The sequence below is a fragment of the Lethenteron reissneri genome, chromosome 20 (assembly GCF_015708825.2).
Source record: "Lethenteron reissneri isolate LAM-NWPU_2019-01 chromosome 20, ASM1570882v1, whole genome shotgun sequence".
Lineage (NCBI taxonomy): Eukaryota > Metazoa > Chordata > Hyperoartia > Petromyzontiformes > Petromyzontidae > Lethenteron > Lethenteron reissneri.
In genome coordinates, this window is record NC_083798.1 from 2157685 (window position 1) to 2174269 (window position 16585).

The window sequence follows — 16585 nt, forward strand, 5'->3', positions numbered from 1 at the left end:
GGCCTTCATAGGTGCTCGCTAACTGTACTTGCCCCAACGGTCTGTTAAGGCTGTAGGGGAATCTTTGTGTGTGTGAATTGTGTGTATCCTGTTTGAGTGTGTGGGTGTGTGATCTGCGTGTGACTGTGTATGTTGTATGTGCGCGTGTGTGTGTGATAGGCGTGTGACTGTGTGCGTTGTGTGTGCGTGCGTGCGTGGCTGTACGTGTCGCGTGCGGGACATCAGTGGGGTGGTGCCTTGCCCGCCTGCCCACAGCGTAGAGAGCCGCATGGGTTGGGTTCGCGGCTCGGCGGAGACGCCACCAAACAATCGGGGAGAGAACACAGCCCGGAGTCTGCTCCACGCGCTCATTGCCAATCGAGTGTGGAGGCACCGCGGTGGGAGGTGCAGTGCTTCAGCACACGCGCGCGCACTACACGGAGAGAGAGAGAGAACGGAGAGAGCGCGAGAGAGCTGGCGGGAGGAGGAGGAGGAGGGGGGAGGAAAAGTTTACAGCAGGAGTCATCCTGATACAATACTGGCGAGCTGCACCCGGGACAGCGAACCACCTCTTCTTGTGCCCTCTGCTGGGTTCTATCCTGTGACCGGGGGCGAGGGAGATCGCCTCGGGTGGACTCCGAGAGGAGACAATGGGTGTCTCGGCTTTGTTGGTCCACGCGTTTGGATCGCTGCTCCTCTGTCTGCTGCTGCCGGGAAGCGCTCAGCAGGAAGGTAACGCGAGTTCCCGTGCCCTGCGCGCGTGCGCCTCGATGCGTCTGGTGGCGATCGCGCGTGCACTGCTGTCGTGAGATGTGAATTATGCAAGCAAGTAGCGAGACTCAGCTCGGATTTGGAGTCATTGCTGTCGACCGATATTTACCGATTGCGATTATTAGCGAGCGACACACGGCTGGGATTCGGAAGCGGTTGTTGTGAGCTGCTGTTAGACGTATTCGCGGCACCGGACATATACGTGTGCGCAACATTCAAGCGCTTTCAAAACTGAATCGCAAGAACAACCGTGTGGAGAGGGTTTCTTTTCCACACGTGCTCATATTTTCTCCTGGAGTTAATAGTGAAGGAACACTGGCTCGTACAAACCGCGCCAGCAGACACGAGCTACTGCTGGTGGATGGGTGGACACTGCGCGCTGCAGTTATGGCTTTGCCCACACCGCGTCACCAACAATGCCTGCTGTCCACAGAGGCGGCGTGCTGAATGGAAGACGCCGATTTACAGGCGCGCGCTAACAGAGAGCCTGGACTATCGTCTACGCATTTGCTTTGGGACGTATGTCTCCCCCCGCGATCAACGGCAGAAATACAACTTTCGAAGATGCCTTTAACGTTCCCCGAACCGTGCCTTTGGTGAAATAATCACCGCACTAAAGTAACTTGAATGTGGCTAACGAGCAAGGCAGGAGGCAAGTTTTTGGGACGCAATGTTGTCTGCTCGGCACCGGTTCAGCGTCTGTTGGCTTTCCTGCGCATGGTGAATATGGGTGGACTGCTTGGGCACGTTCTGCAGATAATACTGCAATTGTCAGGTCCGATTATGATTGAAACGTCACTCCGATTGTCGACGTGTAATTGATGTGCAGTCGATGTGTGTGTACAAGTCAATGTGTGTGTGTGTACAAGTCGATGTGTGTGTACAAGTCAATGTGTGTGTGTACAAGTCGGTGTGTGTGTGTACAAGTCGATGTGTGTGTACAAGTCAATGTGTGTGTGTGTACAAGTCAATGTGTGTGTGTACAAGTCGATGTGTGTGTGTACAAGTCGATGTGTGTGTGTACAAGTCGATGTGTGTGTGTACAAGTCGGTGTGTGTGTGTACAAGTCAATGTGTGTACAAGTCAATGTGTGTATGTACAAGTCAATGTGTGTGTACAAGTCGATGTGTGTGTGTGTGTGTGTACAAGTCGATGTGTGAGTGTACAAGTCGATGTGTGTGTGTGTGTACAAGTCGATGTGTGTGTGTACAAGTCGATGTGTGTGTGTACAAGTCAATGTGTGTGTGTACAAGTCGATGTGTGTGTGTACAAGTCGATGTGTGAGTGTACAAGTCGATGTGTGTGTGTACAAGTCGATGTGTGTGTGTACAAGTCGATGTGTGTGTGTGTACAAGTCGATGTATGTGTGTGTGTGTACAAGTCGGTGTGTGTGTGTACAAGTCGGCGTGTGTGTGTACAAGTCAATGTGTGTGTACACGTCGGTGTGTGTGCGTGTGTGTGTACAAGTCGATGTGTGTGTGTACAAGTCGATGTGTGTGTGTACAAGTCAATGTGTGTGTGTACAAGTCGATGTGTGTGTGTACAAGTCGATGTGTGAGTGTACAAGTCGATGTGTGTGTGTACAAGTCGATGTGTGTGTGTACAAGTCGACGTGTGTGTGTACAAGTCGATGTGTGTGTGTACAAGTCGATGTGTGTGTGTACAAGTCGATGTGTGTGTACAAGTCGATGTGTGTGTGTACAAGTCGATGTGTGTGTGTGTACAAGTCATTGTGTGTGTACAAGTCGATGTGTGAGTGTACAAGTCGATGTGTGTGTGTACAAGTCAATGTGTGTGTGTGCAAGTCGATGTGTGTGTGTACAAGTCAATGTGTGTGTGTACAAGTCGATTTGTGTGTGTGTGTACAAGTCGATGTGTGTGTGTACAAGTCAATGTGTGTGTACAAGTCGATTTGTGTGTGTGTGTACAAGTCGATGTGTGTGTGTACAAGTCAATGTGTGTGTGTGTGTACAAGTCGATGTGTGTGTACAAGTCAATGTGTGTGTGTACAAGTCGATGTGTGCGTGTGCGTGCCAGCTGTTTGCGGAAGGGTCCCACCGGGTTGCATCCCCGTCGCCATTCTTGTGATAGGAAACTAATTACTGCAATCACATTAACGGGTTGAGTCAATATTTATCGTGGACTCGATTTTCACAACAAAGTTTAATCACGACATTCTCCATGCTATATCGCCTCGCCATGTCGCGTATGGTATGAATGCAAATTGTTCAGCTATATGGGCGCGCATATGCTTCTTAATTAGCATCTTTGGGTTCTGCGTTTCAGGGCTAATATGGTATCTTGAACCTAACATACATCATCTCTATAGATGTGTCTTAATGACGTTGGCTTCTTAATACTCTATTATGTATACAGTGCTACTACATTACTCCACAAAGGGTAGAGGTATTTATTATTCAATATCTTGCTGCCGACGAAAGGGTCCCATTGCTATACACTACTCGAGATCGGTGGCATTTGGTGGACATAGTAATAGCCACTTACGCACGTTTACGCAGTTTAGTTTTTAATATCTTAACGAGATGTGTAATGCACCTAAACGTAATTTGCTCTCGTGGCAATATTCCAATTATAATTTCTTCTGGTCAGTTATCATACATCGTTCCCTACGCAAGTTAAGCAACACGTTACTTATGGCCATTTCCATGACGGAGATACGCTACTGAACATTGCTGTTGGCCCCACGCACTCCCTACACCGACCCTGTAACTATTGTCATATGTTGAGCACGGGTAAAGGCACACACACGCGGGGCACCAGCGGTGTCGATGGTCAGCACACAGTGGCCTTGCGACCTCCAGACATTGCAAGGGTTCGACTCCATCCACCGGCGCGGTCCCTGAAACAATGGGGGGGGGGGGGGGATGTGGGGGGTGGGTTTCTTCAATGGCCCCGCTTCTGGGCCACTCAACGTGAAATGGCTTCAATTGGCAGGCGTCTCTCTCGCACGCGGTGCGGAGAGCCAGTAGCTGTCTGTTTGCTCGCTGGCAATGAATGCCCCCAGGGAATTCGCCCTGCATTCAACCTCAATAATTCCAACAATCCTGACGAGGCAAGCGGGCTCGTGACAGCAGGGTGAAGCTCCTGGGCTGATGTTGCCCACTCCACTTTACGTGCACGCAAACCATCCCCACTATGAAGCATCGTCAAGTTAACGTTTCACAGAGTATTTACTGAACAGACAGCAGTCTGCAAATGGCTTCTGTGTATTACTGCTTTGGGATGGGCAAGCTTTAGTTATTCATCATCATCACAATTAGCCACAGAGTGTGCTGAAGTTATGATGGGGAATCGTCTACTTGCATACAGCTTTAGGTGATACACCTTGCAGCATGAGCAAAATACCAGGGCTATGCAAGAAAACCCAGCGGGTTTCACAAAATAAATTTAGATTTTTGTTTTCTATCTACGTGACTTTACCGAAAGAACCAAGAATATAAATCTATGTTAATTAACGGATGCAGTTATTTATTTTTGATTTACGGTCGCGGTTGGACAGGGAGGGAGGGGGGTTCTGTAAACGTGCGTGAACACGCAGGAGGCAGCGTGTGATGTGAGTGTCGTTGCATGCGCTACAGCGATACAGCGCTACACGCACAACTGTTGACTTGCGTAACTCACGGCCGTTCGTCGTGTGCGGGGCAAACAGCCAACGCACTGGACGCCACGCATCGTCGCCTTTTGGACGTGCTGCGATTGTTTCACTTCTACAAATGGGAAGGAGCCCGCCGAGAGAGGCTGCGTCGCGCTCTGCGTCAGGTTGCGCGCGCCATGAGGTGGGGAGCGGTGGTGCAGCGGTTAGCGCCACGCTGCGCTATGAACCCGGCGACCCGGGTTCGATTCCCGCTCACGGCCAACACCGGTGACGATTATCAGAACCGATCCTGGGCCTCTCCTAGGTTGACTCAGCCTCAAATGAGTACCTGGTGCGGTGTGTAGTAAACATCGCCACTGGGAAGACAAAGGCGGTCGGGCGTGGTGCAGGCCACCCACCCCTTCGTGCACCGTTCCAGCCTTCATAGGTGCTCGCTAACAGCACTCGCCCCTACAGTCTGTTAAGGCTATACGGGGGATCTTTGTCTTTGTGTTGGACTTCTTTCGCACCGTACGTAACCAACGGTGCTAATCGGATGTGCGGGGGGGGGGGGGGGAAGGACAATGAACTAAACACGCAAAAATTAGTTCTGAGATACATGCGTTTTCAAATCTAGACGATGATTTAAAAGTGCGCAGCTCCCAGGAGCCTAATATCGGGAGGAAGAGCGTTCCAGACGGACGCAGAAGCGCGTCTGAAAGCGCCGCGCCATGCGGTGACCGCCGCCTTTGTTCGCCGCTGCGAGGATGACCGCCACCGGAGTGCGCGTGATGCTCTACGCTCCCCGACGAGGTCAGCGAGGTGTCCGTGGTTCGTTTGTGACAAGCACTTTGTGTCCGGGCAGCTCTGGGTCGCCCTGAACGCCGTGAGCTCCCCTCCTTCTGCAGCGCAAGCCACGCTCGTCCCCTGTGTGGATGTGTCGTACAGTTGTGTACCCACGTGGGTGAATATGCAGTACATATGATGTTAGGGTGTGCGATAGGTAAGGATGGAAAGAGCATATTTGCTTTGAAAGTTTGAGTTTATTTGCTTTGTTACACGGATACTGGTCAGGTGCAACTTAGCAAGTTAGCATATGTCCGGTATGGGTATTGTAAGTCACGAGGAGCATTCAACCCGTGGCATCCATTCGTCGTCGTCACTATCAGACATGATCAGTCCGCTGCTTGATGAAGGCCTCTCCAAATTGCCGCCACCTCTCATCATGCCAGACACGTGCACGTGAGCCGATTTCATTGCTCCCTTTCCTCACTGCGTGTCCTCTCAGACGCCTCCAATGCCTTGGCTGCCACTCCGTCGCGACAGGATTACTCATCATCGGCCTTGTCCCTTCTGGCCACATGTTCTGCCCAAGCATTAGTTTCAGAGTTACGTCTTGAAGTTCTCTAATCCACGGGTTCCTCTCCACCATCTCTCACTGTCATTCCCAGCATGCAGCTCCGCACACTTCGTTGCACACGTTTTCGTTCTCCACGTGTTTTTGTTAATGACCATGTTTCAGAAGCATATGTGGTAGTCGGTAGTAAACACTGGATAATATAATGCAGTGTATGCACTTAACCCTGACCCAGAATATAGAGGGAACGTATCTCAACACTGCCAAGCAACGAGAATGGATAGGTTAAGGGTGATCTTGCCTCCTCCATAGAAATATTATGTATTTTCACCCCAGCACAAAATGGTTCCATAAATTTTTCAAACCAAACTTGTTCATCTTCCTTAAACATACGCATGGAACTCCACGGGAGGTAACGGATGTCCAATGTACATGTGGTGTTTTTGTGACTGTGAGAATAAATTATTTGTAAATTCGTTTTGCTGAAATTGAGACCCGTTACGAATTGTTATTTTTGTTCTCTTTATGGAATTAAATGATGCGCGACTTTACATCGTAGTGGGTAACGATGCTCACGCCGCTCCTGGCAGACGGGCCTCCCCTCGAGGGAGCTCTCTCGATCTCCCACTAGAGGGTGTGTTGGCCTACTCTTCCATGCTGGACAACATTTGGGAATAGGTGGGAGTAGCCACCATTACCCCACCACGCGTGACTTTGCTGATCGACGATCTGTGGTGTGAACCCATTGACACTGCTGGATGGACACAGGCGGGCTGGGTGGGTGGGGTAATCTAATTGCCCAATGGTTTCAACTGCTGCGCTCGGAGATTGAATCAGAAGTCCAGTGTGTTAACCATGACACCGTTGCAGCATCCACACTCAATACGGCGTTTGTCTTTGGATATAACTGAACTGACCGTGTTGACGTGATTGCAGAATGTGTCTACTTAAAATAAGATTCGATATCGAATGTTGTGGCCCTTATAAAAATACCATATGGTTAGGATATGCCGATTCACAGGTCTGTAGTGATACTGTGGACTATTCATTAGTCTTTTGCTGTAACGTGCAGTATTTTAAGAAAAGACAGCATCATTATTAGGCAATTTACAATTTTTTTTTGTATTCTACCGTCTGGCACGCTGAAGAAAACTAAATGTTGGTTAAGTGCACCAAACTGCATTGTTATGTCATAAATTAATTGTATTCAGTTAATCTACGTTGATACTGCTTTTTTAATGTTTAGCTATTTACACAAGTTTGCTAATGCTGGCAGTTCGATTGTCTCCTTCATTTATATGATTATTTCTGCAGAGCTTGTATAAAACAAAATCATAACTTCTGGTGAATAGGAGCGAGCCACGAAGCAACATTCTGCAATTCTCTGTATTGAATAATTCCCCCACTTGCTATGCAAGGCACTTACCCAATCTGGTTTATTTTCTGGGCCATTAAACCATGATTACAAAGGTAAAAAAAACCAAGGTGCAGCCCCGCAATTAACCTTACTCACTGCACTGCTGGCAGAAAAGTATCCACCAGAGGGAGTTTAAGAGAGTGCCTATAATGAGCAATTGTCTTACTCTACTAAGCTGGCCAGATGTCTTTAAAGAGGTATAAGTACCCATACTTTACCCCATCACAGGCAACGTGCTGATAGACTATCATGTACCCATTTCACTAAACCTTGACATTCTCAATACAATTTGCCATATTTTAAAAATAGAAAAAATTGTACACCAAGTGCCTTCCTGGTAATTGTGGAGTTTCAAAGTCGTTGCTGCTCAAATAAGCATTCAGGTCATCCCCTGTTTACAGCCCTGAGAGCCAGCGGCTAAATTTCACATTTCTATGACAAGGGCACCACTGATTCCTTCCCCACAAAGTGATACTCCGTTTATTGACCCCGGAGGATGGTGCCAGTCTGTCGTGTGCACCAAAATTCTAACCAGGAATGAAATTCACAGCCCTCTGATTGCGAGCTGCTGCTCTTTGTTTACCGTGGAGCCACTCTCAAAGACACGCTCCATGCCGTGTGAACTCTCAGATTTTCTGCTGACACGAGGATGACCATTGCGAACAGGCTTCTTGGTTCCATTGCCCTCTCTTCACTCAACTTTTTACCTCTGTCACTCATCCAATCACACTTATTTGATCGAAATGACCTTGACCCTATCACCTGCTCTTCCAATGACAACGATGGCAGTCTCTCCTGCGTGCCCTCTCTTCCCTCATTTGCTACAACTCTTTGGCATGCGATGCTTTCGCACGTTCATATAAACATGTTCGATGGTTAATTTTTTTCCTGTGTTTTAAAGCGGACACATTTCCTGTAGTTAATTAAAGAAAAACATCTCGTACCCTGCCACCAACGACCGCTGTACTGCATTGTCAGAGATGAACAGGCCTATTTTTTTTATTAATGAAATTTTGATTTATCTTATCCTGTTGGAGGCATTTCAAATAATATTAAAAGGCACATGGAATTAGGCTGACAGAAATAATGTAATTTAAAACATTATATCTGTATTTGCATTTCAAACAGCGAGCCTGATTCACATTTTCATGACAAGATACCATACTGAACACTATGCAAGTCTAGTCATGCCAGTTTCACATCAACATTAATAACAACCAAATATTAACAATGAGACTCGATTTATATAAACTACGTTGGGTAAAACAATAGATAATTCAACAATGCAATGCTGTTCTGTCGTGCAAATATAAAGACATGTTTTGACATCACAATTTCACCTAAATATTATAGAAAGGTATACAGGGCAAAGGTGCAGCCCGGCAACGGCTTGCTCACACCACCGCTGACAGAAGGGCCTTTGGTATTATACACAGGTTGTATAGATCATTAGCAATGTTTTTTCTTCTCAAATATAGGTACACACAGTACATCATTGATGTTTATATAATGCCGTGGTTTTTACACACCACTGTGTGGGCTGGCTGCAAATTGCAAGCAATCCACAAAAGTGCAACCAACGCCTCTTTTCTCTGCTGACAATTTGGGGGGAAGGCGGTGGGGAACTTTCCTTTCCCTGGTACAGAGGAGACGATGCCTCATCTGCTCCGGCATTTTCTGTTAGAGGAGCCGTGCACAGCTGACGAGAACCAATTCTAAGTTGGTTTGATGGACACAGAATTAATTAAGGGAAGGGATACATGGGCGGATTATGTTATCTGCACGCGCATGCGTTTTCCTCCTCTTATCTGCATGAAGAAGCACGGATAAACACAGATAATAGGATGCTTTTCCCCACCCCCCTCTGGGTCACGTATTATCTGCACTTGAGCTTGGGTAATAGGATAAGTTACGTAATTCTCAGAGACCACTTTATGGTCGATTTGGGTTAGGTCCAATCAGCAGTAAAGCATAGAAACTGGGAATAATGAATGGGCAATTCAGAGGGAACGGATAATGGGCAGAGTGAGAAATATGAGATCAGATAAGAGCACTGTCTAATAATGAGTGATTAAAGTCTCCGATATGAGTCGCTGTATGTTTTTAGTTCTGCAGAGTGAAAGGCAACATCGTGGTACAGCTCTGATTATATTGAAAATGGACCGCATTCCCAACCACTGGCTACCTCGTAGTCCTGCTGCAGGGTGGGAATCACACACGTGATGCGGTCGGTGAGATCCACCATCTCTGCTTCTGAAGTATTGGAATGCATCCTTGTGCCCCGATATCTGGCGTAGTCAGTAGGAAGCCACTGGATCTATGCCCTTTTTAAATCCTTTATATTATGTTCACTTGCTTGCTTGCTTGCGCGCTTGCGACCGTGCAAATCTTTCGGTCGTTTTTTAACCCACTTCCCGTGATCCAATCGAGCTGACATTTTGCACACAGACTCGTTGTGCGTGACAATTTATTTTTGTGAATTTTTTTTTCCAAAATGTTACACTTTTTAGGAAAAAATAAATTATATTTAATGACCAATTGCTTAATGGTGGCAGGCAATCATCTGACCCAAAGGTGGCAGCCATCTCAAGCCAGAGGACGAGAGGACTCTAGCCGCCACGCATATAAAGGATTTATAGTGGAAAACTTTGTTTTTACGGGTTAATTTTTTTCATCTAGATTGGAAACCCTTTCCTTTAGAACTGTTTTTTGGCCTGACTTGGCGACTTTTGCTACTATGGGCAAAACATTTCACCCTTTGAATCAACAGGCCCTTTGAGTGACCAGTTTTTTTTATTTATGCCGTTGTTGGTGTGGAAACGGTTATATAGTGACACCCATCGATGTATTAACCACACAACTTGTCTTTAGTTGTTGCCCTTCCCTGGGACCTTCGATTAGCACGGTTGGCTACATACGGTGTGAAAGAAGTCCAACATTCAGTCCGTACATGGTGGAATTTCATAAACACGCTCGTGCTGGCTCGGTATCCTAACGAGGGAATTCACACCCACAGTCACCAACATACCTCCAACAGCAATTCGCTCATAATCATTCTTGTCACACGACCCCCCTCAGTGGCAACAAATTGCACTTCAAGTTCTTGTCTCGTAAAGTGCTTTTGTCTCGTCGTCAAGTTATTGGAGCAACTGCATTGCCACCCCTGTGAAATGTGCAGCTTTACCTCAATGTACCCCGTGGGATGACTGCCACTGCACGGTGGCATGCAGCATTTAAAGCAGCGGCCCGCTGTGTGGAGTGCAGCAAATTGCTCGTCGTGAGCCACTGCTGCTTTTCAATTATCACAGCTGATTGCAACTGGTCGGAATATTGTCAGCCGAGAAGAAACAAACGTGATTGCCATGTTGCGAGGACGCGAAGGGTTTCCGAAAGCTACACGTGGATTGCCAACGCCTTCACCGCATGCGGCGATTCGATTTAGTGTAAGCTGTACGCGCGGAACAAGTGAAGATCGCTTGGGATTGCGTGCGGCGAGTTGCCAAAATGAAGCGCTTTTTGCATGATGTACAGCAGTCGACAAAACTCCCATCGGCGGTCCCACGGAACTCTCCTCGTCGAGACGGCGTCGACGTCAGAGCGCGGGGTTGCTTCGTCCCATCAGGAGGTCAATGCCGCCCCGTCAAGCAATCTTCTCTGCTTGTCGAGAGAAGGCGGCACGAGCCGCCCGGCGATGGATGTCACCCTTCCCCCTCTTGCAGCACTGCCATTGCGAGTGCCGTGGCCTTGCGTTGCTGTTGCCGTCAACGTTGATTTCCACCTCTTCACACCAGGCCCGCACTGCAACCGGTGCACCAACTGCATTGTGGATGAGGACCAGACATGTGCTGCTGGTGTTATCAGATTGTGGATTTGTCGAGTTTATGTTTAAAGGTTTGGCGAAGCGAATCTGGGGGTGTTGGGCTCAATGAAGCAACGCTCGTTCGAGAAGCAATCGTTGAAACGCTGAATGCACCATGCTCTGTTCGCGGATAAGTAAGTGCACTGCTGTGAGCGAGGATAGAGGTTTTTTTGGGATGGATCGCGTAAAATGTACGCGATCTAAATTTACGCGATCTAACCCAAAAAACCTCTAATGTGGATGGTATTGGTCGCGAAAGCCTACGTGTTAAACTGAGGATAGAAGCATCAGGATCTGAACATTTATACTGGAGGAATCCGATGAGCTATGAAGCTCTTTTTCACAGATGTCCTCGCATCATCCAGGCCAGATGATGGGAGGCTGTCAGGGCAGATCTTGGAGTTCGCTGCGTGTCGACTGCGTGGGATCTGGTCGAGGGTGACATCAACGGCTCTCGCCACGATGGCCTCTTAAATGCCGTGACCTTTCCACACAGCGCGGTGAAATTCACGACGTGGTCACATCGCTGTCCTGAAGTTCGACACTGTGACATCATTGGCATGCGGTACGGGAAGCAGAATGAGTGCAGTCGCACAAACTACAATTTTTTTGTCAAGAGTTTCAAAAACGATTTGCCTTGATTTGAAGGTTTCGTGACTGCAGGAATCCATTCTCTCTGGTTCTTTCGGTAAAGTAACGTGGGTAGAAAAAAAATAACAAAAGAAAACACGACGTTTCGGTCGCAACACAAGCGTCCGTCTTCAGGTGAGAAAATTATTTGCTGTTGTGGCTTCATACAGGCACGGGAGGGGGGGAGGGGGGAGGAGTTTGTCGAGTCGTGGCTGCAGGATTGTTAATTTATTATATTTTTTCTACCCACGTGACTTTACCGAAAGAACCAGAGAGTATTTACTATTTGCCTTTAAGGACGTTCCTGGTAATTTGCATTCAGGGCCATGCAATGTGAATGCCCTTAAGTGTCCACTAGAGGTGCTGTTTCCTTAGTTTTTGCCTCGGTTTTGATTGCACGATAAAAAAACAACCTGAAGTACAACACAGACGGCACGGAATGGCGAAAGAAACATTTCCACCGATTATCTCCCTAATTGCAGCATAACCTGTGAAATACAATGCATATTAATCTTAAAAACACCTGCAAATAGCTTTATTTCAAAGTTACATTGCTGCTCATACGGTTGACTTGGATTGTTGTCTTCATGCAAACAAAAGTGATGTCATCCGATACAGCGTGATGTAATGTATTATTATCGAGAAAAATCGCAGCAGTGACGAAATCAGTCAAGTAATTTGCTGTAAGATCATACTTTCATGTCGATCTGAAACAAATCGTCCAAATGTCGATATTTTATTTAGGCCTGAATTTTAATGCATCCACATGTAGGGAACACATCCATAGCCTTTTCGAACACATGTACAGTGAACGTAAATATTGTTTAGGTTGTAGGCTCGAGTTACGGAATGAAAGGAGAGCATTCCACCTCTCCTCAGTTCCAATGGGAGGAATGCCCAGCCGAGAAGAGTAGGCCAAAATAAACTTTCGTAGAGGCCCATCATCCATCATGAGTGGCATGAGCAAGTACAGGAATGGCAGGGCTGTACATTCATCTTTTACCACCTAGTCAATGTAATCTGAGTTTGTGATGCTGGTCACATATTCTCTGCATCATTTAGTTGGTTTCCGTATGAGTATGAAGTCTGTAACCTACGGTATTTGCATTATCTGGATCTACCGTAATAATACTATTCTGGGTGTTTCTATAATAGAGTAATGACGGGTCATATGGAAAGGCAAAATCACGAGAGTTGCTCAAAAACGTTCCTGTTCTATTTGACATTGTTGCATTGTCACACGTGACACTGAGATGCGTAGTTTGCTCAACCTGAGACACCAGCAACTTCCACTTCCAAGCCCTCTTCATCTTCCCTTTTCTCACTACAGGATTCATTCATTCTGAGAAAACTATTAATTTTTGTGAGTAAAATTTTAAACGTTCAATTTGAGTGTGAGATGTTTTGCCTAAGACACAAACATAGTTATCACAGCAATGTATTCTGTCGGTGGAGCACTTTGAATCTGTGCTACCAATGGTATCTATCAGTGAAATGACAGACAGTACTAGCTATAAGTCAAATGACAGATAGTCGTCGCCATCAGACAAAGAGGAGTCCATCCTCATTGGTGGCAGCTATGTCAAGGATAGCAGGAAGTCACATGGATCATCCTAGGCCCATATTCCGCAGTTTAATAAAACGCCACATTTGCCCGTATCATCCAACATTTCAAACACATTTTTGGCACTGGAACATATTATTTCCCATTATTTATAATGGAAAGTCATACTTAACCTTGAGCATTATGTTTCGTCATACAAATGGTTCAATTAAAGAGTTCCACCAGCACAGTTTTGGCCAAAGAGTCTTCAGCACACACCCCATTGTGGAATTACTTTAACATTTTTGGAGGCTTGAAGTTAACTATATACAGGAAGGCCTAGAAACGTTTTCCTACAGAGGGCTAAATCGTTCTTTGAAATATCTTTAGAGGCCACACTTTTAGCATACCTTAGCATTATCCAATCATAATGCAACAACTGAATAGCGTTCACCTTCACTGAGCATGTTACAATTACAAACACACTACTGCCAAGTGGAACAACCTCCTCCATTCCCCGATGCGTGTGGCTAAGATGCTTGCAGTGGCAGAAACGTATAAATTGTTGTTGGCCTCGCATGCCACCCAAGGCCAACCGTGACACCCCATGAGCCATGGGCTCACCACCTCCGACACGCAGAGACTGTTGAACACGATGGCCGTTCCTTCGTTTTACCCAACTCAACAATGTCTTATCCAGCAAGCACCCTGGCTTCCACACATTACCCGCATCGTAACTTAGACAAGACACATGATTACCATGTATATTTGCAGAAGTGCAGTGCACATTGCACGGGCATGCCAATTTCTGCAATATACATGTACATGCTTGCTGTAATGGTATCGCGCAAATATGATACGTGCAAGCTGCAAAACATGCTTATGAACCTGCAACGCATTAATACCCATGCAGTTTTTTTTACTGCATATCAGTTGTTGTGATTGTCGAGTAAGTTCGGTTTAGTGTACATTGATTTCACTTTTTTTGAGGCGAACTGTGGTCCATAGTTTTGCAGCATAGTGACTGCTCAGAATTTACCGGAAACCATTTCACAGCCACTAGGCTCACGACACTACAAAGGGATTTTTTCAAAGAAAATGATAAAACATTACATCCCAAGGGCAGTATTTTCTTTAAGTGTTTATTGATTATGGATTTCTATGTGGCACATTTGGCCCATTCATATGACAGTGATAAACTATACCTTTATTGTTTAACTCCTTACAAATGAGTATTCTGTAGAGTTTTTAAGCCACATTTTTCAACGCACGGCATTTTGGATAGTGTGTGGGTATGTGGAGGTCCCTGCGTGTCTGTGTGACACTTTCTACATAGAGAATGGTGCTGCAGTGCTTGTGCACTGTACTCTGGTCTCGGTGACTTCGAGTCATTTCCCCGCCATGGATACATTTAATGGGATTAATGGTAAATCAAGAATAATGGTATTGTGGCTCTCCTAGTACCTCACCTGAGCACCTGGTGTGTTGTCAGGTTAACTCAACGCCGCAATTCCTTGCTCATGCCACTGCTCATGGACGAACCTCCACTCGAGGGAGCTCTAGAGGGGCCCCTCTACGGGATATCTTGGCCTACTCTTCCACAGCGTGCTGTGTGGAAACAAAGGTGGCCCAACACTCATCCCTGCGCTGTCTTGATCTTAATAGGCACTCGCTAACTGCACTTTCCCCAACAGTGCGAAGAGATGAATGAGGATATCTCTGTGTTTTGACTTTAGTTCCTACACTCCTTACACACATGGCATCAATTGAATGCAGAACATGAAAACGTATAGATGCTAACACAACAAAACTGAACTCATTACGTCACACCATGGCTATGTGCAATTGCAGCTGTTGTTATTCAAAGTGCAGCAGCATTCATTTGCGATGTATAGAAAAAAATTTATATAGCAATTATAATACTACTAAACATGCGAGTGTGTGTAGTCGTGAGTGATATTTTGAAATATAGTACTACAATACAAAACACAAGTTGTATTGAAGTTCATGAAGACATATTGCTGCATATGAGCTGATAAGCAACTATTCAATTAAATTGCAATATCGAGTAGAGCATTTATGCACGAACCACTTTAGTGCATATGGACATTATCAAACGCATGGTGTTCAGAGATGTGATCTGCACAGATTTAATATTCAGCTCACTCCAACATGCCAACCATGTTTGCACCCATGCTGCCCTTTGAGTCAGCATGTTTGGATCAGTGGAGATTCAAGTAGGAGTGCTGAAGTGAGGAAACTGCACTTGATGGTCACTAACTTCAATTTTATCCATGCCAAAGAGAGCGTGGAAGGAGTTTAAACTTGTGCCAGTTGACTTTGTACCTTGAGATCATGGGAAATTAATCATAGTTGAAAGTAAAAAAACGGTTGTCTGGCTTCCATTCATGCCCAGCTGGACATCACCCAAACACTTAGAGGTTAGCTGACAATTGGTTAAAAGTTGTATTTATTTATTTCAAGCACTGTAGACAGGTTAACTTAAAAAGCAGCTGGCAAGGATTTTGCGTGAAGTGTAAAAAACGCATCTTTTGTGGTCATGGATTTCTTTTGTTACAGAGTGTGCAGCAATTGTAAAAAGAGTGCTCGTGGTACCATTTACAATAATTATTTAAGGGGTTCACTTAAACGAGCCATTCAAATACAGAGCATGGGGCCTTTTGTAACATTCTATAGTTTCTACTCGTTAAGCATGCGTTTACTAAACAGCTAATGTATTGAGAATAGAGATATGCGAGTACAATGTAGTACACCAAATGCAATGTTTCACTGGATGTGTGAAATTGGTGAACCTGAGTTAGTCTTCATCGTGAATAACCGAGAGCATGGGCTCCGATTTCCTATACAGGCTTTTCTCGCTTAACTATTAGTTTTTTTTTGCGGGTAAGGCCCATTGAGCTGTATACAGGGACTCCTCTACTTACGAACGAGTTAGGTTCCAGAGGTCTGTTCGTAAGTCCAACTTTACTCCTGTCCATTCCAAACCTGTTGTACGGCATGTACACTACACATGGGGAATGGCTTTGTGTGTTGTATAATGTGTAAATGCTGTGGGTTTACTCTCTAACACACTAGTGTGCTGTACTAGTAACGAATTGGCGTGTTTTGTTTACGTGACAAATCTTACTAATTAGCTGTGTCCGGTGGTGGCGGGTTTAACGACATTTAAATATACGAGATCTAACTCAACAAAAAAGCTCTCCTGTATACCAGGAGTGGGAGTTCACATCTCGGCTCCGTGACGTCCCCAACGAGCTTGACATGCCTGTAAAGTGTATTGTGTTCAGTGTGGTGGGATTCACTGGACTGTTATGGAAAAATGGTGACGAAACCACAACACGGATGGGACCACAATACGACTCACCGTTTTATTTACATGTCACTTTTTTGCCCTACATGCCATCTACTAGCAA

At 45.9% G+C, this 16585-nt stretch overlaps 1 protein-coding gene across 2 annotated transcripts in view; it reads left to right on the forward strand.

The window, feature by feature from the left end:
- The first annotated feature begins 338 nt into the window (after positions 1-338).
- The window catches only part of LOC133344587 (receptor tyrosine-protein kinase erbB-4-like), a 257044-nt gene continuing 240797 nt past the window's right edge, over positions 339-16585 (forward strand). For both annotated transcript variants that reach the window (XM_061554583.1, XM_061554585.1), the window contains exon 1: positions 339-711. In XM_061554583.1, coding sequence (XP_061410567.1) covers positions 630-711 — 82 coding nt within the window. In that variant the 5' untranslated portion in view covers positions 339-629. The remainder of the gene's footprint in view (positions 712-16585) is intronic.